At 35.2% G+C, this 23,272-nt stretch overlaps 2 protein-coding genes across 8 annotated transcripts in view; one reads left to right on the forward strand and one right to left on the reverse strand.

The window, feature by feature from the left end:
* The window catches only part of Mms22l (MMS22 like, DNA repair protein), a 117,688-nt gene extending 112,729 nt beyond the window's left edge, over positions 1–4,959 (forward strand). For both annotated transcript variants that reach the window (XM_074077900.1, XM_074077901.1), the window contains exons 24-25: positions 1,232–1,399; positions 3,056–4,959. In XM_074077900.1, coding sequence (XP_073934001.1) covers positions 1,232–1,399; positions 3,056–3,137 — 250 coding nt within the window. In that variant the 3' untranslated portion in view covers positions 3,138–4,959. The remainder of the gene's footprint in view (positions 1–1,231; positions 1,400–3,055) is intronic.
* A 75-nt stretch (positions 4,960–5,034) lies between these two features.
* Klhl32 (kelch like family member 32) overlaps positions 5,035–23,272 on the reverse strand; it is a 190,274-nt gene continuing 172,036 nt past the window's right edge. For 5 of the 6 annotated variants that reach the window (XM_074077904.1, XM_074077905.1, XM_020187154.2 and 2 more), the window contains 4 exons: positions 23,154–23,212; positions 19,817–20,009; positions 18,060–18,154; positions 5,035–12,161 (listed from right to left, as the gene is read on the reverse strand). In XM_074077904.1, coding sequence (XP_073934005.1) covers positions 12,000–12,161; positions 18,060–18,154; positions 19,817–20,009; positions 23,154–23,212 — 509 coding nt within the window. In that variant the 3' untranslated portion in view covers positions 5,035–11,999. Of the gene's footprint in view, positions 12,162–14,787; positions 14,889–18,059; positions 18,155–19,816; positions 20,010–23,153; positions 23,213–23,272 lie in introns of all 6 variants that reach the window. The other variant, XM_074077902.1, reaches the window with a different exon arrangement.

Below are 23,272 nucleotides of genomic sequence, written 5' to 3' on the forward strand. Positions count from 1 at the left end.
CTTAAGATTTTGTAAGGAAGAATCTTGAATGTATTCAGGAGGAAAACGTGGAAAACAAGAATCATGGCGACAGGTGCCCAGGACTTAAACATGCTGCTCAGAATCCAGTGTACAAGGGCATGTGACTTGCTTTATATACTGGGGCTTCAGAAAGCTCCCTTATGTTTAATTTTTGAAGCATGAACTCTCTAGGAATAGATCCTGTTTACAAAAATAGCAATGTCATTTGAGATTCTTTCCCCTCCTCCCCAGTCATGCTTTGCCCTCTTTAGAGTCTTGTGCTTTCTGTTGGGATTCTTTCTCAAGGTTTCTACCAGTTTACTTTTATTATGTGTGCCTCTACCTTGATAAATCATTTGGGGTCCAGTTCCTTCATTGTATGTTCAATCTCTGATTCCTTAGTTTCGATTTGTTGTTGTTGTTGTTTCATCATATAATTGGCACTCATCTGTCATTAATAGTGGTTTTAAACTGTGATCACTTGATAATAGTTGATTTGTGAAAATTGTGAAACCCTAGGAGGAGAGAAAAGATTGGATGTTATCCAGAATTTATTAAGCTAAATAGCTTTTATTTCATTGATGGGAGGGTGGAAATTTTAAAGTTAAAATGTTCATTTTTCTGTAAAAGTTTTCTGTGGTTATAAAATCTGTTGTTTATTTAAAGAACATAAAGATATATTATAAATAACTTGCTTTCCTTGGGGGTATATTGTTTTATTAATTTAGAGATATGATAGGCTAAAAATAACTGGAAATCTGACTTTTGCCCCCCTTCTTGGTGCCTTTCACATTCTTCCAACCTGATTTTCAAGTAAAAAAGCTACTGGAATTAGCTTCCTCCCCCACCTTAGTTCTCCCTCCTGGGACTCCAAATCTTCTCTCTTACCCCCTCACTCTGGTCTTGGCTTACACTGAAATAAGGCATTTCTTATTTCTGTTTTAAAGTGTTACCAAACCAGGTGTGGTGGTGCATGTCTATAATCCTAGCACTCAGGAGGCTGAAACAGAAATGAATTCCAGGCCAGCCTGGGCTACATAAAGTGAAATCCTGTCTAAAAGCAAATAACCACCAATAAAAAATGTGTCACCAGAAGTCTTTATAATGCATTAAGTTTCTTGTGGAGTCTTACATGAGATGGTCTTTCATGTGTTCAGGTAATACCAATTACAATATAAATAGCAACCCCAGGAATTGCCCCAGATTCTCAAAGTACCTATTTTACTTTCAGGCAGTTTATCCAGGATTATGGTATGACCTACAGTTACCAAGTTTATAGCATTTTAGAGACAGTAGCAACACAGAACCAGCAGGTTGTCATCCATCTGATTTCTGTCCTCACTCAATCTCTGAAAGATTCAGAGCTGAAATGGGGCCTTGGCAGAAATATTGCACAAAGGTATGTTTGATAATTTAAATATGTTCTTTTGGGCAACTATTATATACATTTCATTTATAAAATGGCTTATTTTCCCATTCTCCAAAGTTTGGAGTGTGTTCCTTTGAGTTGAAAAATGTTCCAATACTGTGATTACTTTCAGTTTTGGAAAATATTATTAGAAAGTAACATGGTTTATCAACAAACTTAGCAGAATTCACACATTGGTTTCTACATTGTTCCTTTTAAAATGACCACCTTAAAGAGCCGTGTATTTCAGTATTGCTGGTATTTGTCAAAACATATTCATTGAGCAGTAGACTAGAGCCTCAAGTGTCTTGTCGTTTATAAAATCCATAGTTGCAAATTATAATCCTTTGAGGATTGCTTGATTTATTGATCTATATCATGAGTAGCTAATGAATAAGGTAAGTGACCCAATTAGATAATGAGTTTTGATCAAAGATAGGTACTAAGACTTTTTTCTTACAAGCTGATAGCCAAACCCAAAGTAGTGCTGGCTATTTAGAGCAATACAGCATTGTAAGAATAAGCCTCAAGTTCCTAAAGAGATAATTTTAGAGAAGTCAGTACTGACATTAAGATTTGTATGTCTGAAAGTTTGTTAATGAATCAAATATTTCACATCACAGGTATGTCTGTGTATATACACGTACACAATGTAATGAATATATACATATTCCAATTTTAAGTTGAAAATGTTTGTATAATGTCATACTTCAGATTTTTCTTAGAGACTGACTAGACTGATTATAACTTTAGCTAACTAATGGGATCCATCTTTTCAGTGTAATGAAAGTAAAGTTTTTTAAAAGCACAAACTACCCTTTATAGTTTTTCCAGGTTAGAGTCGAATGTCTAGCCTCTTAGAGTTTTCTAGAGAGAAAAGATTGGATTAGTTCAGATCATTGCTTTGAAGAAAAGATGCTTACTGTCATGTCATAAAACAAGTTCATGCAAAGACCTGGATAACATCTGGCTTCTGAGCAGTTTTAATGTCAGAATATCGGAGAGACCCTGCATGAACCTAACATAGTGTGGTGTTGGGACAGCTATTCTGTTAATATTCGACTTTGTGTGACCAGGAATGTCCACAAGAGGACTGATCTTCAAGATTCTGAATAGCACAGACTAATGAAGTAACTAAAATAAGTTAAGTAGTTAATTAATTTTAAAAATCCCTAGCACAGAGACAGTACTAGACAATCAAACAGGAAAAATAGTATTTTATTTTCAGTCTTCTAAGATAAAGAAAACAAGATATATACTAATACTGTTGCACTAATCTGTTTTATGGTTGTAAAATTTGTTTTCATACTTAGTTCATAACACAAGTCTTCTGTAATCATACCATTATTGTCCTTAAGCAGTATTCTGTGAAGATACTTTACAGATTATTAATAAACTTTTAAATGTTATTTTAACCTATTATTTTATATATATATATAAATCAACTAAAATGCCTGAGTAAATCCTAATATCTGAGTTTGCTCACAATATATACAAAACATTATTTTTTTAAGTATTGTGTTAAATCCTTAGCTAGGTGAGTAATGGATGGATTGACAGAAAAATTAGGCAGCCTTAATTTGTAAATACTTAAGTAAAAAAATATAAAATATAATAAATACATTTGCTTTCTTTTCTCTTAAACAGGGAAGCATATAGTAAACTTTTATCTCACCTCGGACAGGTGGGACAAGATGAGAAGCAGAGACTGGAAGATAACAATATATAATATATTTTGTGATTCATTCTATTGATTGTCTCTGTCTCAAGCCACTTTGCACCACTCAAACTTTTACTTTAATTAATTGTATCATGTTCTATTAAAATAATTTCTAGGATTTTTTTCCTTATTAGATGTAAGTATAACACTTTTAAATAAGGAAATAAAGGTTTATTAGTAACTATGTAATATGATCTTTGGAGCTTTGTAAAACTGCGTTCTAGTTTGAAGAGTGTTTTTAACTAAATTAAAGAAGACTTTTGTAACTGGGAGTGTTTTCTATGTATGACTATTGAGTAGGTTTATACTGGTCCATCTATGGACTTTTACTGTCTTGTGACTGACTTGTGTTTGTTTATTTTTTATGTGTTAGTATGATTCTTTTCAAATTACCTTAGTGGAATATTTTTCATTGTTTTTTATGGGGTGGGGTGAAGAGTGTCAGGAGATAGAACTGTTTGTTTTGCTTTGTTATTCTATGTGTGATTCAAGTTAATAAGTAAAACCCTTATAGAGTGTACTTAACTCTCTTGGGAATCAGATTGAATCTAACTAAAGAATTATACAGGTAATTTATTTAAAATGTTTTAATTTATACCAACAGTGTTTATGCTTAAGTTCCAAGGATAGCCGGAACTTTTCTGTACTGGTTCTTGCTTTCAGAGTTGTCATTAATAAAAACATATCAGTAGAAAAAATACAGAGCCTTTAGGTTAGAAGAATAAATAATATTCTGGAAACATTTTAAGATTACTAATAAAGTAGTCTGAGAAGTCTCTTGTAACTTAGCACCTTAAAGTTTACAAGGAACCTGTTTAGTTTCCTTTAGCAGCTATTGCTTCTGTCTCATCCAGGTTGTGTATTTTGCCATCGGGGCCTTATCCATGACTCCTTTTTGTGGTGACCACTATGTGGTAGAAAGAGCCCTAGTCCAAGTATTGGAAACCCACATGGATCTCAAAATCAGCTCTGGATATTTAGAGCAAATTACTTAACCTTTCTGAGCCTGGTTCCTTTATGGAAAACAAACAAGAATTTTCCTTAGGAATCAGTGGATGAGTGCATGAGAAAATGTTGGTCTATCATCTGTTTAGAGGTGTGCAGACATGATTACTGTACTACTCCCATGTGGTAAAAGTAAAGAATATCACTCCATTTTGTTTCTTTTTCTCTGATGATGTATCCTAGATGAATGATCACACTTTTTCACTCTTTTCTTACATATCATGTTCAACTTTAAAATAATTTGTTTCTTTTTTAGGATTGTAGCCTTTATTATAGCTCTACCATTCCTTTAAGAAAACATTTCAACTCTCTGCTAACTCAAAAAGTATCTTTAAAAATGGTAGATCGTTTGTGTAGCATGTGTTGAGACCCTGAGTTTGGTCCCCAGCATAGGATTAAATATATATATAATGTATATATATGTAAAAAATGGAATCAGCATTCTCTAGTTTGAATTCGCTCCTAATTTTAATCTATGAAATACAAAGGCACTAGCTGTTATTTTCACAACAGTAGACAAGTGATTTTTTTATCTCCCTAACTTAAGTGTCATTACTTCAACAAATGGACTAAAAGCTTCTTTAAAGCTGCTTACTAGATTTCATGGTAATGAATTTCTTTTCATTATGATAATGACTTATTTAAACTAGTAATCTATTGTTTTGCAAGTTTCAGCAGTTAACAGTTTTATCTCTTTAAGACATGCCATTAAACAGGTTGTTTGAGGGGTTAGGAATACAGCTCCGTGGAGGACCTGTGTTCAGTCCCCAGCACCAAAAATAAAATTATGTTTATATTTATTTGTAGTAAATAAAATTAAAAGGGATTTTTTTTTGTGTGTAATTTCTTTCTTCTCAAGGGAGATTGTTAAAAACATCTTTTAGAACTTTGCTTCTCAAGAGTATGAAGCTTTTAAGGGATAGGATATGCTGCTGCTGAATCATGAATTAGGGCATATGTTTGTATACACTAAGAATGATTTTATTTGTGCTGAAAAATCAGTAACAAAAAGTCTGTAACAATGTGTATTTTTTATATCTAAGTAAACTTTTAAAGAAGCTGTCTCCTTGAAGAAAAAAATTTATGGCTTAGTTTCTGTTCTTGAAACTCTTCCACTACAATCTTGCCTTTTTCCATTCCTAGACTTTACTTTGTAATTCTTTAATATTCATTTCCCCCTAAATACCCTGTAATTTCTAAGGCTGCATTTGTAGTGTAAGCCATTCTCTTTTAATTAAATCTGAGACTGTGTTCTTATTCCTCTTGCTTTTAGCTTCTCTGTGACATTTGTATTTTCCCTTATCTTCCTGTCATCCCTTCTTCAAGGATGCTGCCTACTTGCATTGTGTCTCGAGAGAGCACTTCAGGGTAAGATGTGATCCTTCACCTGCTCTGTCTCAACATCCTTTTAGTAGTGAACTGATAATACTAGGTCATAACTTTGTCAAATCTATTTCTAGTGCTCATTTCTCTCTATACCTCCCGAGTTAGGTCCTTATGAAATCTTAGGACAGCGTGTCAAGCTGCCCCATCACCTTCTATTCCAAATTAGACCCTGCTTTCATTTTCCTTTCCCAAGTTACTTAGTCCTGAAACCTCAGAGGCAGCTTAGATTCTTCATTCTTTCTACTTTCATTTTCTCAGGCTCTTAAGGCTTTTGTTTTGTTTCTCACTTCCTTTGCAAGTCCTTCAGTCCAAACTTCTTTCAGGCACTATTCCTATAATCTCTTTATCTCCTTACCTTTGGTCTGCCTTCCTACAGCATGGTCCTCACCCAGTTCTGAAAATAGTGTTCCTAAAGTACTATTTTCCTCTTGTTACTTTTCTGCTGCTCCAGTAGCTTCTCATTGTTTGTAAGCTGGCATTCAAATCCTTCACTCTGGAGACTCTGCCATCAAACTGAACCTTTTCAAAACCTTTTTCTGAACAACACTCTCCTGGCTGCTTTCTCTGAATACTTTGGTCATTCTACACTCAGCCCTTGTTCATTTAGCCAGCTTGGAATATAGTCCTTTATATAAAAATGAAAATAAAATACATTTCATTTATGTAGAAACTTAAGACATTTTAATTAGAGAAATATGCATTTTGGATATGAGAATTCAGCCAAATGACATCTATAAAATACCAAAATAGTGTATAAAAGGTAATTGAAGGGTAACAGTCATGAAAGGATTTTCTAGATGTTACGATTTGGTTTTTATTTAAATTTCAATTTAATTAGGTTTCCATGGAGGAGATAGTAACATGGACAATCCTGTCTGCAGAAACCATTCAGTTTTGAGTTTGTTTGTGCTAGAATTTCATAGTTGAAAACTTTTATGTCTTCACCTACTCCTAGTGTTTTACCTGTTCTTAAGCATAGTCATGTACTGCACAGTGATGCTCCATTCAGCAATGGCCCATGTATATACCAGGGTGATCCCGTAAGGTTACAGTGGCACTCAGGAGTTCCTGTTGTCTAGTGAAGCCACTGGGACATCATAGAACAACACAATGCCATGTGATTGCAGTGATGCTGGTGAAAACAAACTTCATTGCCAGTCATGAAAGTATAGCACATAGAACCATGCACAGTGCATAACACTTGGTGATGACAATAAATGTCTGTTACTGGCTTATGAATTTACTCTGTCATTATTTTTAAAATATATTCCTACTGATCAGAAGCAAGTTTGCTGTAAAAGAGTATGTGGTGATATCTCAGCAGCAGCTGCATGTATCATGTTTACCTCATCTCTTCACTGCACCAAAAGGCCGCATGGAGTGACGCTTATTAAACCATTTAAGTTTCTGTAAGCACAGTGATGTTTGCCTAAGGATACATTTCTCAGAATGCATCCCTATTGCTGAATGATACACTTGGCCTTTTCTACCTGGACATTTATTTAAGAAAGTAGTATTTGTGTGTCTTAGACTACTTGTAGGGTTTCATTACCTTTTATCATCTTCTATGCTTTCTTACAAGTTTGGGGTTTGATTTTAGAGATAGGGATATCCCTAGATATCCCAGGCTGGCCTTAACTTCATGAACCTCCTATCTCAAGCCTCCCAAGTGCTGAGATTCCAAGCAGATATCACCACACCTGTCCTCACAAGTTTTTAAAAATACATTCTTAAACATTTACATGGGCCTGATTCCATGTATTCTCATAGACCTTGCTGGGTACCCGACTGATCCTGAACTTAACATCCTGCTTCAGATCAGTGCTGGAATTACAGCATGTGTACCACCACGCCTTTGATGATTAAAACTACTTCTTATATGAACATTTGACAAATTTCTGTATTTGGAGAAAACCTTTAGGAAATCTGCCCTCCCTAAATCCTACGTCATCATAGCACTCATGTTCCAAAGATACAAATAAAAGTCCCACCAAGAGTTGTCTACCCAAGCCAAAAGTTGTCTTAGGGCTTGTACTTGCTAGGCAGGCACTCTACCACTTGTACCATACTACTGGCTCTCTTTGCTTTAGATATTCTTCAGGTAGAGTGTTGCCGGTTTTGCCCAAGCTGACCTTAGACCGATCCTTCACCTATACCTCCTGTGTAGCTCAGATTGCAGGTGTGTGCTACCATGCCCAATCCCAGTAATAGGCTTAATGAAAATAATTGGTTTGGGAAGCTAGCAAAGGAGCATTCTTTTGCATATTTAATTAAGTGAGAGTTGTATTTTCACTGTGATAATTTGTATGGTAAGAGTACCAAAATTAGTACTCAATGATTGTAATTGACCAATTTCTACTCACTAGAATTTTTATTGCACCAATTTATTGTATGTTGTAGACATTTTTATATGCAATTGAAGTTATTTACACATGATAAAAATTATAGATATGTAAATTTAAATGTAAATATTTGACTACCTTGTTCCAGTGATTATTCAACTTCCTTTTTATAACAGGTTCACTGTTCAAAAACCAAAATAATGATGAGCATGTTACCTGGAGTAACAATGTCTGTCATATTCCTATTGCTTTTAAAGATGTAAGGAATTTTATTGCATTTTGGGTACATATTATTTTAGACTTATGCCTTTGCTTGCTTTCTTCCCACAGCAAAAATACTTCACTAAAATATATATAGTGCTTTTTGTTTTCTTTTTTAAAATAAAATCTTTAAGTGATGTTTCAATGGTTGGGTCTTCCATAGAAATTAAAATAAAATTTGACCTTATTTTGAAGAGTAAAAATGGAAGTTACTACAGGATACTTCACTGAAATAGAAACATATATATAGAGAATATATATATATATGTTTATATATATATATATGAATATATATATATATATATATATATATATGTTTATATATTCTGCATGTGGAGAAAACCTTTAGGAAATCTGCCCTCCCTAAATCCTACATATCATCATAGCACTCATGTTCCAAAGATACAATTAGAAACCCCACCAAGAGTTGTCTACTCAAGCCATATATATATATGAATAGTTTCAATGGGAGATGACTTGTAAATAAAAACATAGTTTTATAGAAGTTTTCTCTTACTATTGATAACTGAGGAAAGGGATCTAATTATAAGTGATCTGAGTTTGGTTTTTATTTCTTTTTAAGGGGAGAATATTGTACTTGAATCCAGGGCTTCAGGCTTTACTAGACAAGAGACAAGTACTCTACCACTATACCCTCAGAACTTTTGGGGTTTTTGTTTGTTTTGCTTTTGAAATAGGTTCTCATCTTGCTAACTTTGCACAGGCATGCCTCAAACTCAAAATCATCCTGCCTCTCCTCTTCTGAGTTCAATTCTATAATAGCAGTGAATAATACATTATTAAAATCTCCAAAGAAGGCTACTTAAAAAGCTAGACATCGATCTACCATTTGATCCAGCAATACCACTCTTGGGGATATACCCAAAAGAATATGACACAGGTTACTCCAAAGGCACCTGCACATCCATGTTTATTGCGGCACTATTCACAATAGCCAAGTTATGGAAACAGCCAAGATGCCCCACCACTGACGAATGGATTAAGAAAATGAGGTATCTATACACAATGGAATTCTATGCCGCCATGAAGAATGAAATGTTATCATTCGCTGGTAAATGGATGGAATTGGAGAACATCATTCTGAGTGAGGTTAGCCTGGCCCAAAAGACCAAAAATCGTATGTTCTCCCTCATATGTGGACATTAAATCAAGGGCAAACACAACAAGGAGATTGGACTATGAGCACATGATAAAAGCAAGAGCACACAAGGGAGGGGTGAGGATAGGTAAGACACCTAAAAAATTAGCTAGCATTTGTTGCCCTTAACGCAGAGAAACTAAAGCAGATACCTTAAAAGCAACTGAGGCCAATAGGAAAAGGGGAACAGGAACTAGAGAAAAGGTTAGATCAAAAAGAATTAACCTAGAAGGAAACACCCACGCACAGGAAATCAATGTGAGTCAATGCCCTGTATAGCTATCCTTATCTCAACCAGCAAAAACCCTTGTTCCTTCCTATTATTGCTTATACTCTCTCTACAACAAAATTAGAAATAAGGGCAAAATAGTTTCTGCTGGGTATTGGGGGAGGGGAGGGGGAGGAGGCGGAGTGGGTCATAAGGGAGGGGGTGGGGGCAGGGGGGAGAAATGAACCAAGCCTTGTATGCACATATGAATAATAAAAGAAAAATGAAAATAAAATCTCCAAAGAGGGGTTTGATAATTTATGCTGACTTAAACAAATAGTAAAATCTGTACAGAAATAAGGGTATCTTGGGCTACTTTCCCATTTTTCATGTAAGCTTACTTTAAGCCACTTCCCTTTCATTCAGTATGTGTGCAGTCTTGGAATACAAGTAGATTTTAATGATTTTTATAAGGTAAAACTGGTGAGTCAACTCCCTGTATAGCTATCCTTATCTCAACCAGCAAAAACCCTTGTTCCTTCCTATTGCTTATACTCTCTACAACAAAATTAGAAGTAAGGGCAAAAAATAAATAAGTAAATAAAAGGTAAAACTGCTGGATGAAAAAAAAAATCATGTGCCAAGTAGAAAATTTAGTAAACTTGGAATTCTTGTTTAGGTCCTTGTTTCTGAACAAGCATTTCAGATTTCTGAAATGCTGAGTCCATTTACCTTAGTATGAGACTTGGATTTTAGTCTAGATGACTTATAACCTTTTAAAGATGTTGTCATCGTCTTAATATCAGATATCAATATCAATTTTTGCTATTCAGAACAGTTCAAATGCTATCAGTTTTTTTTTAAACTAAATTCCTGTTCTTTTTTAAATTTTTCCTCACCGTTAGTATTCACTCCATATTTTTTAATAACACTTTAGATGCCTTGTAGCAATGTATAATGTTAGTGAATTCTATATTTAAGATAAAAAGGTTGCTTTCATTTATTTATTTTTTTTCCCAACAGGCAGAGGCTGGAGGATTGTGAGGTCAAAGCTAACCTAGGCTACATAGGTTTTTGAGACCCTGTTTCAAAAAAATAAAAATCTTTTTTCACTCACTTTTAATTACTGAAAATAGTTATACAAATAAGATGACAATTTCCTATAGGAGAGGAAAGGCTGAATGATTAAACTGCTGAAATGACAAGTCAGAGCAAAATTTTTCTTTTCATAAAGATGACCTTAAGTCCTAGTGAGATTAGAAATAAAGAAATTCACATTATACTTGTTGAGTTTGTGTTCCAATGTGATTAAGTTGCTTTATTTATTTTTGTTATAGACAAAGCAAACCCAAAAACCTAGCCTAAAAAAGAATTCTTATGTATTATTAAAAGCGGTAGTAATAAAATATGTATTAGTAGTGGTAAAGAATCCCACAAGCGCTCAAGATTGACATAACCTTTAACAAAGTGGAAAACTTTTATTGGAACTGCCAATTCTAGGCTTAGATTTATGTGAGAGCACTTTATGGTACCGCAATTAGTACAACTAAGTTTTTAGCTTTAACTTTTATTGTTCACTAAGTGATTTAAGATGAGACGTTTAAGAGAGCTCTTATTTGAGGCAAGGATTTGTACAAGTTTTGGTATCTTTGGTGATGGTAAATGCCCTTTTTTCTGGTTGGGAAGGGCATTTTTTCGCCCACAGCCTTTTCATAATCATTTGTCCCACAGCATGTTTTCCAAGTTCTATCTAGTAATTTATAAACTTAAAAATAATCTGATTTCAGTTACATGGTTCTAAACACTAAAATAGCTTATAATTTGAGTAACATTTTTTCTTAAGCATAGTTCGAGTATTTGCCTAATTTTCATAATGTTTTTTCTAAATGAATGTGGAAGTCAGTAGTTATTTAAAGATAGGAAAACTAAAGCACTATAAAGTTCTGACAAAAGGTCGAAATAACTAAGGTGGAAAAACCTAGGTTTTTCAACTTCTATTATTTGAATCACCTTAAATAAAATATGACACTTAAAAATTTATGTTGTCATAATGCTGAATCTATTGAGCAGGACTGCATTTTAAATTTTGAAAAGAAAGATTACAACCCAGTGTTTAAGTAGTAAAGAGAGTAAGTACAGAAGATTTCAAGATCACTGATGACATTGTGTGAAACATTGCCTTGCTAACAGTGTCATATTTTCTTAGCACTGGTTAGGAAATGTGTACAAGAATGCTTAAGACCCATGGAACAATAATGTGCTGTGAAGTTGGCACTAAACTACACCACAGAAAAAGTCATACATATTGTAGGTTGACAGAGAAGAGTGACAAAAGTTCTCAGTAATATATGTTAGAAAATTGTTCATTTTGTGCTAATATTTATCTGAATATAAGACCTATAAAACAAGACAAGGAAACCTTAAACTGAGAATTTTCATTCCCATTATCCAAAAATCAAGTTTGTGTTTTTCCTCTATTCATGATGATTATTTAACAAAGTATTGGCTTTTCAGATGGTGCCAATCCTGTGATGAGGCACTTGAAGAGTTTGAAGGTTAGGACATGTGAAATACGGGGCTGGAAGGAAGCATGCTGCTATTCCATTGGAAGCAAAAGGTAGTGTGGGTCCATAGAATACTTCTTCTTTGCCTTCTCTACTTACATCTAATACCTACAAAAGAAGAAAAGATGATTACTCAAATCTGTGTACACTTGAAGCCTGAACTCAAATGAGGCTGTGCCACCATCACCATACCATAGACTTTGTTATTCTTCTTGCTAGGACAAGACCAGAATATTTATAAGTTCCTACTAAGTGCTAGACTGTGTGAGTACATTCATACAAAAATATGTATATAATCTTTCAGTCTTCAGAACAATGATGAGGAAGGTAAGGTTATCCTCACTTAATAAAACTGCCTTAGTCTGGTTAAGTAACTTGCTCAAACTTATTTGTAGGTAGTGTCATTTTATTGGCTTACACAATCTTGCCCATATAATGAAGAAAACAGTTGGGCTGGGGGCAGGGCACAAGTGGTAGAGCACCTGCCTAGCAAGTGTGAGGCCCTGAGTTCAAACCCCAGTACCACCAAAAGAAATTTTTTTAAGAAACAACACCTGGCAGCTTCATTGTGAAAGTTGGTGACATCCAGCTGAGCATTTGGCACATAGCAGAATATAGTAACAGTTTAATAGTAGCTTCAAAATTAGCTCAGTTGATTCTGGAAATTTGTCCCCAGTTACTTCCACTTCAAGCTGGATTTTAATCTTTTTTTACATGGTTCTATCTTCTTAGTGTCTGCTCTCACCTAATTGAATCTGGTTTAAATTCTTTCTTCAGGTAAGGGGCTCTCATCCCATATATCAGACCCATTAGATCTTCCCAGCCTTCAGTCATATTCTCTTCATTTGACTTTCTTCTAACTGCATTTAAAACCTCTTCTCCCTTGGATACCATAATTTTAACAAGTTGTCATTGATACTGCCCTATTGCTATCCACCTTTGGTCCCATTTCTTCACCTGAATCCTAGATATAGGTGTGTCCCCCACAGACCTCTGCACATCTCATGCCTATTCATCTGTCACCCCTGTGGTTAAGACTTTAAGTATAGTAATACATGTTTTATATGAAAGGAGCCCTTGAAATTTGGGAAGCCACACTTATAAAAGGGAACATCACCAAGTCTTAAAATAAAAATCAAATTGTAGCTGTTTTTTTTTTTCTTAAATGAACTTTTATTTCTCTCCATTTACTGTACAGTATACTCTGTCATTACTAATTTAGAATATCTCTTACATACTGTTGCCAGCCCGTGTCGAGGGTCCTTGCCTTCACTGGCCAAAGAATTGGCTTATGAGGCCGCGAATTGACTCGTGAGACAACAAGGTCAGCACAGCAAGTAGGATTTATTAGAAAAGAAAAGCTGCCCCTCAAGACAGACAGGGAGCCCAGAAAATGGTAGCTCACTGTTGTTTACATGAGTTGTTTTTTTTGTTTTGTTTTGTTTGCTCCTTTTTGTTGGGGAGGGGAGTCAGGAGTCAGGGGTTGAGTGGTCTTTTGACATATCTCTGCAGGAATAGATACAGTTCTGCGAAAGCCTCCTGCTTATCAGCCTTGTGGCATTTTCAGGCGTCCCTAGAGGGCCATGACTTGTGAGACTGCATGTCCCTTTACAGGATGTAGGGCTCACAGTGCTCTCTCTCATGTGCGTTGGGGGCACTGGCTCATTTTGTCTTCTGATCCCCTAGACTCAACAATTACCAAATACAAACTTTGTTCTCTTTCATTAATTTATGTATCTTCTGGTGGTATTAGATTTATAGTTGTCTTAAATGTGTAAGGAAAGTCTCCCCATTCATTTTCAAAAATCTCTTGATTATTCTTATATATTCACTCTCCTAAAGAAACTTTAAGATCAGTATGACAAATACCACTTGACCACATCATAAGAAAAAGGAACATTTCAATGGGGTTTTGATTGGTATTTCATTAGATTTAGAAAGTGGAGATCATTTAATATTTATTCAACTGCATAAGATTAAGCACTGTTTTCCACATACAGAGAAGAAACCTGATAAACAGAGAAAATTAGTGACTTGATAAAGGTAACTTGAGCAAGTGGCGGAGTACAGTATATGGGCTCAAAAATGCAGCCCAGAAAGAGCAGGGATTTAGTGCCTTAATAGTATCCCTTCTCCTAAACAAATTCATGTTTAGAAGACAAAATAACAGTGAGGTAAGCATCCAGAGAGCTTTTGTCTGGTTCCCTGGGCCAACAGAGACTGCATATGTTAAGCAGATGTAATGTATTTAATCTGTGAAGGGAAAAGGAAGCTTTGGCAGTTTTTCTCCCAAACACTCCCCTGTAAACTGGCAGAAAGAAGGCGTTTGGGAGAAGGCAGTGCCAGATTGGCAGCATAACCCCCAGCCAAAAGGAAATAATAGTAAATGAAGAGAACAGTAGAAGTGATCTGGAAACAGACTAATCACTTGCACACTTACGCAGCTGCTCCCTTATGTACTACTTGTCATCCATGGCACACCAGATTAGAGTCAAGTTTCTATGCCAGACCTTTTGCTTACACACCCACAAAATAAATAAAAGCACCTTCACTTTTATCAGGAATGTATTTACAGTATTTCCCATGAGTCTATTACTAACCAGTCCAAATCTAAATCTTTAAATAAGCATTAATTTAAGAGCATCTCAGTTTTTCTCTTGTTGGGGTTGTCCTTGTGATGAATCAAGTAGTCTGTCAGAGCAGTAGCCAGAAATGAACCAGTATGCTTTCTCACCATTTCACATGCAGCATCCCAGGTGGCTGAATCCCACAAATGACTGTAAATGAACTTGGATTAGGGTCCAGAAGGAGCAGTCTAATGAGACAGGTTATTGGCTGGTATTTTCAAGGGCAAAAAAAAAAAAAAGTGAATTTAGTCCTTCTGGATGTTGATGGAACAATCTCTGAACTATTTAAGTATGATATTCATTAAGCAGCCATGCTCTTGGATTAATGAATTGTAAATTAATCTTGGATTAAAAATCACATAGATTTGTAATTTGTGACAAAAAAAATTAAGTTTGATAGTTTTAGTGTGCATATGATTTTCACTACCATTTATCCTATACTTTTTGACAGGCTTTTATAGTTAGTAATTTCTAGTATCTTGACAACATTTTCTCATAATCAGTCTGTGTCTTCCATTGTCTCCTTGCTTCTGTTGGATATTCTTAAAGCAAGTAGTAAGGAAATAGCCTTCCTTTAAGCGTGTAGCTAGTCTCTCCAACCATTAATATATTACTATTAGTGCATCAAAATGAATAGATCTGTGGTCACTCATAATATACAATATTTGATCGTTAGTTCAGAAAGAATGATAATATAACCAGCAACCACTTGTTAGTAACTAAAATATACATGGTTTATGGTAAGTATATTATCCATGATAACTTTTATTACAAACATCTCTTTAACTGACAATCCATATTCTAATGTGGGCATATTATCTGTTAATAATAAAAGCTCTTTAAAATTTGTATCGATTTGTTTGTGCTTTGTAGCACCAGTATGCCAGCCAAGGGAATAAATAATTTGTAAAAGGACTGATCTCCATTCATCAGAATGGCTAATGAGACAGAATTACCTATATTGCTGACTTTACAAACAAATATATTAGAATATTTTATTGTACAATCTCAGGTGAAATTTATTCCACTAATACAGATATCAGTTAAGACATTTTTGAGTCCCCCCCTCTTTTAGAATCACTGTAATCCTGAGGATACTCTTGAATGTCCTCAGTGGTTTAAAGACACTTGCACCCCTTCATCTCTCAAAGACAAGGGTTGCTTGTTTGGGAACAGCCAGACATCATTAGCTATAAATTAGCATGTATAGTTATTGATCCTTTTAGGGAAAAGCTCTTTGGAGGGCAAAAACCAGATGAAGTGATTGTGAAGCTTGAGGTTGTTTTGTTATGTTTTGTTTGTTTTTTCCTATGTCTTATAAGCTAAGTTTCAAGATTATTCCAAAACAGGAGATAGAGAAAAGTATTGAATTATGGCAGCATTCTATAATATGTATGAAGAGTTTTCCTTACTTTCTCATTAAGTCACAGCTTTAATTTGTTTTCTATTCCTTAAGCTAATCCAATGTTAAAATTAGTGGAGATACACCCATAAGTGTTTTAAAGTTTGCAACTTCACTTAATGATAATACCAAACTTTCTATTGTGCAAGTAGTCAAATGAAGTGCCCCAAAGCCACCTAAAATACGGTTCTCGCACTATAGAGCATTTTGCCCAGTTCAATGTTTCACAATTCTGAAAAGTGAAAAATTAAAGAAACCTAAAAACCTGAAATAAATACATGCTTGGATGAAGACTAGAAGCACTCCTGGGGAGAAAACAGTTTGTTCATTTGTTCTTATCCAGAAGATAATATGACTAAGCTCTCATACAAGTTATGCTTTCAGTTAACTCCCTTAAAATCTTATGTGCTTTTTGTAAGTGGGGGGAGGGCTTTGATAATTTTCTACTGTGTCATTGTTCCCTAGTTCATTAATTTCCTCTCATTTTATTCTCTACTTTCTTTGAGTTTATTTTTAAATTCACTTTCTAACTTAATGAGTTATATTTATCCCAAAGATTTGCTATGCATGGCTTTCATTATCACACAGTTCTGGGAATTTTTTAAAGTTCCATTATTACTTCTTTAACCCATAAGTTAATGTGGCTCTCTCTCTCTCTCTCTCTCTCTCTCTCTCTCTCTCTCTATATATATATATATATATATATATATATATATATAAAATTTTTTTAATTAACATTTTAAGTTCAAATTTATATTGTATTAGAAATACATAATACTAAATTTTTGAAATTTATTAAAGTTTTTTAACCTTAACCCTAGTACATGATTGGTTTTGAAAATGTTCTATGTATGCTAAGAATAATATATTTTAACTTTTCAATATAGAATCCATTCATTTGGTCAAGCTTATTAATTATGTTTTTCATATCTGCCTTGTCCTTGCTGATTTTTTTCTACTTGATCCGTATGCATAATAGAAGTATGCTAAAATCCCCAAACAAATCAAGAGGAGTGACAACTCAAGAGGAAAAAAGACAACATTATGAATGCGAAAGGAAATATAACTAAGGATAACACAACTAGATGCTAGCAACTTAGAAAACTTAGACAACAGGAAAAGGTTTCTTTAAAAAAAATACATGTGTATAGCCTTTACATACATATATATGTAACTGGAGAATTAAAAGCTTGGATAGTTCTACAAATCTTAAAGATACTAAAACAATCATTAAAAAAATCTTTCCACAAAAATGAGATTAGATAATATGAGTAGTTTTTTTCTGGGTGTCAAGAGAAAGGCTAAGACATGTCAATATTTTTATCAAAGAACATGTAAATAGAGAAAGTATGGTAAGAACTGTAAAATAGTACTATGAGTAATATTTTAGATGTATTTATCAGCAAAGGCTGTTGCTCTTCTGAAAGATCCAGTTGGTCACCTGCCCAGCTTGGGCTGCTTACATGCTGATGTGCCAGGGCTATTCTTTGGTCCAAAGGCTGTCCCTGTCAGATTGATCATAAACCACTACCATTCACACCCTCTGCCAGGAAAGAGGAAGGCCTTTCTAGGTGGCATTCATGGAAATTAACAAATTGCAATATACAAAATACAAAATAAGGAAACTGTGAAAGGGAGGCATTTGTAACATTTTGGGAGTGCAACGGATCCATTAGCAAAGATGTTTGGATCTTTTTTTATCTGTAACAAAGGGTAAGACACCCCATTTTCCCCATTTCCAGAATATCTTACATATATTTTTACAGCTGTTCCCACCTTTATTTTCAATATGACTCAATGATTTAGCAGGCATCATTTTAAAGATGTGAGACAAAATTTAGTGCCTGAACTAGCTACACAGAAAAAGGGATCTTGAGACTCTTTCTACATGTAAATATCTCCTTCAGTGGCTGCACTACAAAACATAACCTTACTGAACCACTTGAGCAAACTTCAAAAGGAACTCCCACCACTCACCTGGATACAAGCCAGAGGCTCATTTGTCCAAATTGAATATCCACCAACTAAATATATTCTCCCATTATGGACAGCAACTCCAGATTCATTCTGGCCTAAAGTAAAAAGAATTGAATAAAAAGAAAAATGGCAAAAAAAAAAAAAATCCTTCAATTTCTTACGTTTTAATTAACCCTTTTGCCACTGAGGGAGACAACTTCCCCCTGTGGCAAAAGAATTAACCACTATTTCTCAGAATGAGTCTGTATCAGGTCAGAACCAGGCCAAAACACTTATTAACCAGCCAAGTTAGTAAATGTAGCATTAAAATACATCAATAGTAAGCTATATAGAACTATGTTTTACACTATGTTGTATGCTATGAATTTATAGTGATAGAAATAAAAGTATATTTTAAATATGCAAAACATTGTGCCCATGAATGCTTTTAAGGTAAGTGTTTACATTTGTAAAGTAACAGCTGCAACCCCAAGTAGCCAATAAAGCAGAGCCATGCCCCAAGCATGCCTCAAATGAAGACAAATGGCAGAAAAAAAATTGATAAAGTTGCTACCATCCCTTTCTTTACATACACAACAGTTTTAAGATTATATTAAAGTTGCTGGGCTGGGACCAGCCTTGATAATCCCTAGATACTGACACGCCAAAATGATGAAAGGTTTCCCCTCCCATTTCAAAAAGAAAAGAGAATAACTCACTACCACATATTCTTCCCTGGAGGCCATCAGAGAGTGAAAGAGTCTCTTTTTATTGATGAGCTGACACAGGATTGACTGGAGTAATAAATAAGCCAGGTCCTATAGCAGGCAGAATCACAGATCCAAGGATCCAGGGTCTAAGGTACCACTATAACTGAGAATTGGTATTTGTTGTTGGCCTCAAAAATCATTTTCCAAAAACAGGAGCTCAATACAAAGCATTTAAATCTCTGGTTATGCTTTCAGTGGTGCCTCCTCCAAAAGCAGCTGTGAGTGATTGAATGCCCATTCAGCATATTAAAATGTCATCAGGAACTAAGCTAACCCCCCACTTTGAGTTTGTGCTTTTCCTCTTAATTTGAGCAGCACTGGAAGGATTGGATCATTTGTGGATGTTAATAATGCAAACTGAGAAGAGAGAAACAGTTTTCAATTCTGTAAAGAAACATCAGGCATAATGTTGTTTATATTTTTCCTTTCATTCCTTTTTGGAATGAGGAGGGGCCACACCTAGGATTGCCCTGTGGATATGCTTGGATGTGGTTGTGTGACCAGAAATGCAGCCAAACCCCTATGCACAGAACTACTAAAGTTTAATCTCTAAGAGATTACACCCAGAAACAATATTTGACAGTGACAAATAATGAAGACCACCACTCTTCTGAACTCCTGAACTCACAAGAAATAGAAGAGGACTAAGAAGTAAGAAGTAAAATATAAATTGCTTCTGTAAAGAGTTACTAACTCTTTCAGCACCTTGCTCCTCCTACATATTTCAAAGTTCCCATTTGAAAATTGATTGATGATAATGGACTTGACATGCTTCTCTTAGTTATATGAGAAGTACAAATAAGGTTCTGAGAAACCAGATGCCCAGCAACCTGAATGAATCCAGTTTGTCGTGAGATAAGTAATGCACAACTTTCTGGTTAATAAAATTAAGTTGTTTTACCCAGTATGCACTTAATATTTAGAGGTGTACTAAATGATGTCTAAGGAAACAATTTTGACAACTTTGTGAACCTCTGCCTTTTTATTTATTTAATCAAAGATACTTGCCAGTCAACAGGTTGAAATTACAACGCGTCCACTGGTCAGTGTCAATGTTGTAAGAATCGATATGGCGCACGAGGATCCGGTCATTATTGTAGTCTAGGTCATTGCCTCCAAGAACATAAAGCTTCCTTTGGACAGCAGCCATGGAATGGTAGACCCTTCTCTGCAGCATGGGGCTGCGGCTTATCCACTTATTCTAAAAAAAGAAATTCAAGTGCATTCTGTTAGAGGAGGTCTGCTTGGCAGAAATAGCAGTAATGATTCATTAGCAGTAGGAACCCTAGTGTTTATCAAGCACATTTTATTTGAATATTGTTTATATATCTTGATACAGATGCTTCTTATATGAAAACAAGTACAAGTTCCAGTCCTTTTTTGTGACTTATGTAATGCATGTCCTCTTGTTTGGGTTGCATTTTAGAGGACATTTTACATTTTATAAAGGAAACATTAACAATTTTCAGGAAAATTTCCTAATTCAGAGAATTTGTTCATGGAAATTACTTAAGATTTGAAGCACATGACCAGGTATACTGTGGATAATGGTGTAATAAGAAAACAGTCTCTGACTCCAGAATACCCAAGTTACAACCTGTTTGTGATTGGTAGCAGTTTGCTTAACCTCTCTGTGCCTATCTCCTCATTTGTAAAATGGAGATAATAATACCTACCTGATATTGTGAAGGTGAAATGAGCTAATACATAAGGCATTTAGAGAAATCACGAATACACATTCACTTTTTTATTTACAATGCGATGGTCATTGAGTACCCAGGGGCCCAAGATAAACTATAGCGAGGGTAACTTTGCTTTTCTTTCTGAAATTAACCTGAGATCAGTGGGTAAGCTAAGATTTAGTTCAATTCTCCCATCCTTTTACAATTTCATCTCCTGCCAACCTGGGAAAATTGATTTCTAGGCACATATTTGTTAGTATTTACATGAGAACTTTAGAGAATGGTGAAATCGTCAATGTTCAGTGCTAGGTCACCCTTAATAACAAGAAGGGTATGCTCAACCCCTTTTAAAATAAAAGCTTAAAACTACATTGAAAACATGACCTTAATTTTAAATTTCAAGTAAATAATTCAAGGAAGTGATATGGACAGGTAAATAAATCTGATTTCTTTCTCCACACACAGTAAACACATAGGAAGAACCTAGTTCCTTTTTTGCCAAGAAAAATTTGGATTTTGACCAGAAAAAAACATACGATGTTTTGAATACATAGAATTTCACCAGTTCACAAAGCTGTAAGGAAAGAAACAAACAACTATAAACAAGTTTGTACAACACATTGGCATATTCACTATAGGCAGATATAGTAGCTCATGTCTAATTTCTCTTTTAAAGATATACTCCAAAAGTAAAACATAAAAAAAGGTGTTTGTACTGTTTGGAAGGCTTGCATTACCTGCTCTCCCCATTTGAATGTGTAAGAATCTCCTTACAATTAAATACATCTTTAATAAAATAGTCAAACCTTTCTTTCAGATATTTTGCTAAGAAATACCTTTAATACATTACACTTGAGTGATTTTAAAGAACTCTGATGATGCTTTTCTTGGGTGCTTTCTATGAGACAACTCATTACAGTATTAGGAACCAATGTTTGCATTAGCAGTCCAGTCCCCTGCCACAATACTATAGATGCCATCTGGTTTGCAAAGCCTGCCTACATCCCCTGATTATATCTTTAGCTTACTTCACTGCAGTGCCTGCCAGGTGAGCCGCCAACCACTGCAAAGGCAAAGAAACAGAGAGGCCTGGTGGGGTCATTCCTAATAAGCTAGCGTGTGAATACTAATCAGTAGTGGGGAAGCAGAGGTCACCCCAGCCTGCCTGTTGGCAGGTAGTGATGTGCTCTGTGGCAGATGGCAGGCATTATCGAGTCTCCACAAAGGCCTTGCAGAGAAATAAGCACCAGGGCTGAATGATAGAGTTATTGAGATTCTGAGCAAGATGCAAGCAGATGTGATGTTTGCCAGTACCCATCGTAAACAATATGCCAGCAGAATTTTAAAAAAAGAGCATGTGTGTACAAACAAGAAGCAGAACTCATTTAAGTAATGCTAACACTTTCTTCCTCTTTAACCATGTGTGTACCAAACTCAAGCAACTGCAATTAGTGATGCCTCTTGAGACAGCTGACCTATGGACATTTGGTCTCTGAAATTTACAGCCCCTAATAATATCAGGAAATGCACTTGTAAAAAGAGAAACACCTTTACACTGAACATATTTTTCAGGGGCCAATCCTGACACACATAGTCAAAGTCAAACTGTTGTTTCATGTCCTAGTATCTTTAGCTGATGGATATTAAACCTCCAAGTCAAATTGTTTTAGAATATTGTCAGAATAAAAAAAATCTTTACATTATTCAAATCATGGAAAAGAAAAAGGTTGGCAGACATCTGCTAAGGCCATCAATATTTTGGTAGAAGGAGAAAGAATAAAAGTATTTGTTCTTTGGGGGGACAAAAGTCAGAAAGTGTGCAATGAGAAGTCCACAGAACATACAGACAACCTCAAAATACGTCTAATTCAGGACAAGCTGTGAGATGAAAAACATACTCAACCTCTTCACATATTTCTACTTTTGGCTCTTCTAGACCTGTTCTAGGTACATTTTGGCTATGTTAAGTTAAATAATATTTGTTATTTGATTTGAGAATAATGAAACTATTAGCATGTTTCCTTCACAGATTGGCATCCATTCCAGAAGGACATGGCTACAGGATACAGGACATTCACAGTCCTTCCTACATTATGTAAAACTCTGAAATAGTGTATCACTGTGTATAGCACAAAATTAGAGGAGCTGAAATTTTGTAACAACAAAAAAGAAACCAAAAAGCAGCTTATTCAACTGCTTCCTTTTCCCTATTTAGGCTTAAGATGCAATGTGCCTGGTGTAGACTTGGCATTCCGATTACTAATTCTTGTGGAAATATTTTTTTTCTTTGTTTGGAGCTATTAGGTTTTGAACTCGGAGCCTTATGCTGGCTAGGCAGGCACTCTACCACTTGAACCACAGTCCCAACCGTTCTTTGCTTTATTTTTCAGGTAGGATCTCGTTTTTGCCCAGGGTCAACATAAATCTCAATCCTCCTATCTAGGCCTCCTTCATAGCTGGGATCACCACTACACCCAGCTTGTTGGTTGAGATGGGGTCTTTCTAACTTTTTGTCCAGGCTGGCCTGGAACTGTAATCATCCCCATCTCTGTCTCCCAAGCAGTTGGGGTTACAACCTTAAGCCACCATGCCTGGCCTCCTGTGGAAATCTTTTAAAAGTTCATTTTTATGAGAGTAATGAGCTGTTCTTATATGAGTCTTACCTGGTTAGGTTCATATACCATTAATCTGTTCTGATATTGTGCTGTGTTAGTTACTCCACCTGTAATGGAGTAACATGTGTTAGAATTTTTCATGAATAAGAAACAGAACATTCCAAAAC

This window comes from Castor canadensis, chromosome 1 (genome assembly GCF_047511655.1).
Source record: "Castor canadensis chromosome 1, mCasCan1.hap1v2, whole genome shotgun sequence".
Taxonomy (NCBI): Eukaryota; Metazoa; Chordata; class Mammalia; order Rodentia; family Castoridae; genus Castor; species Castor canadensis.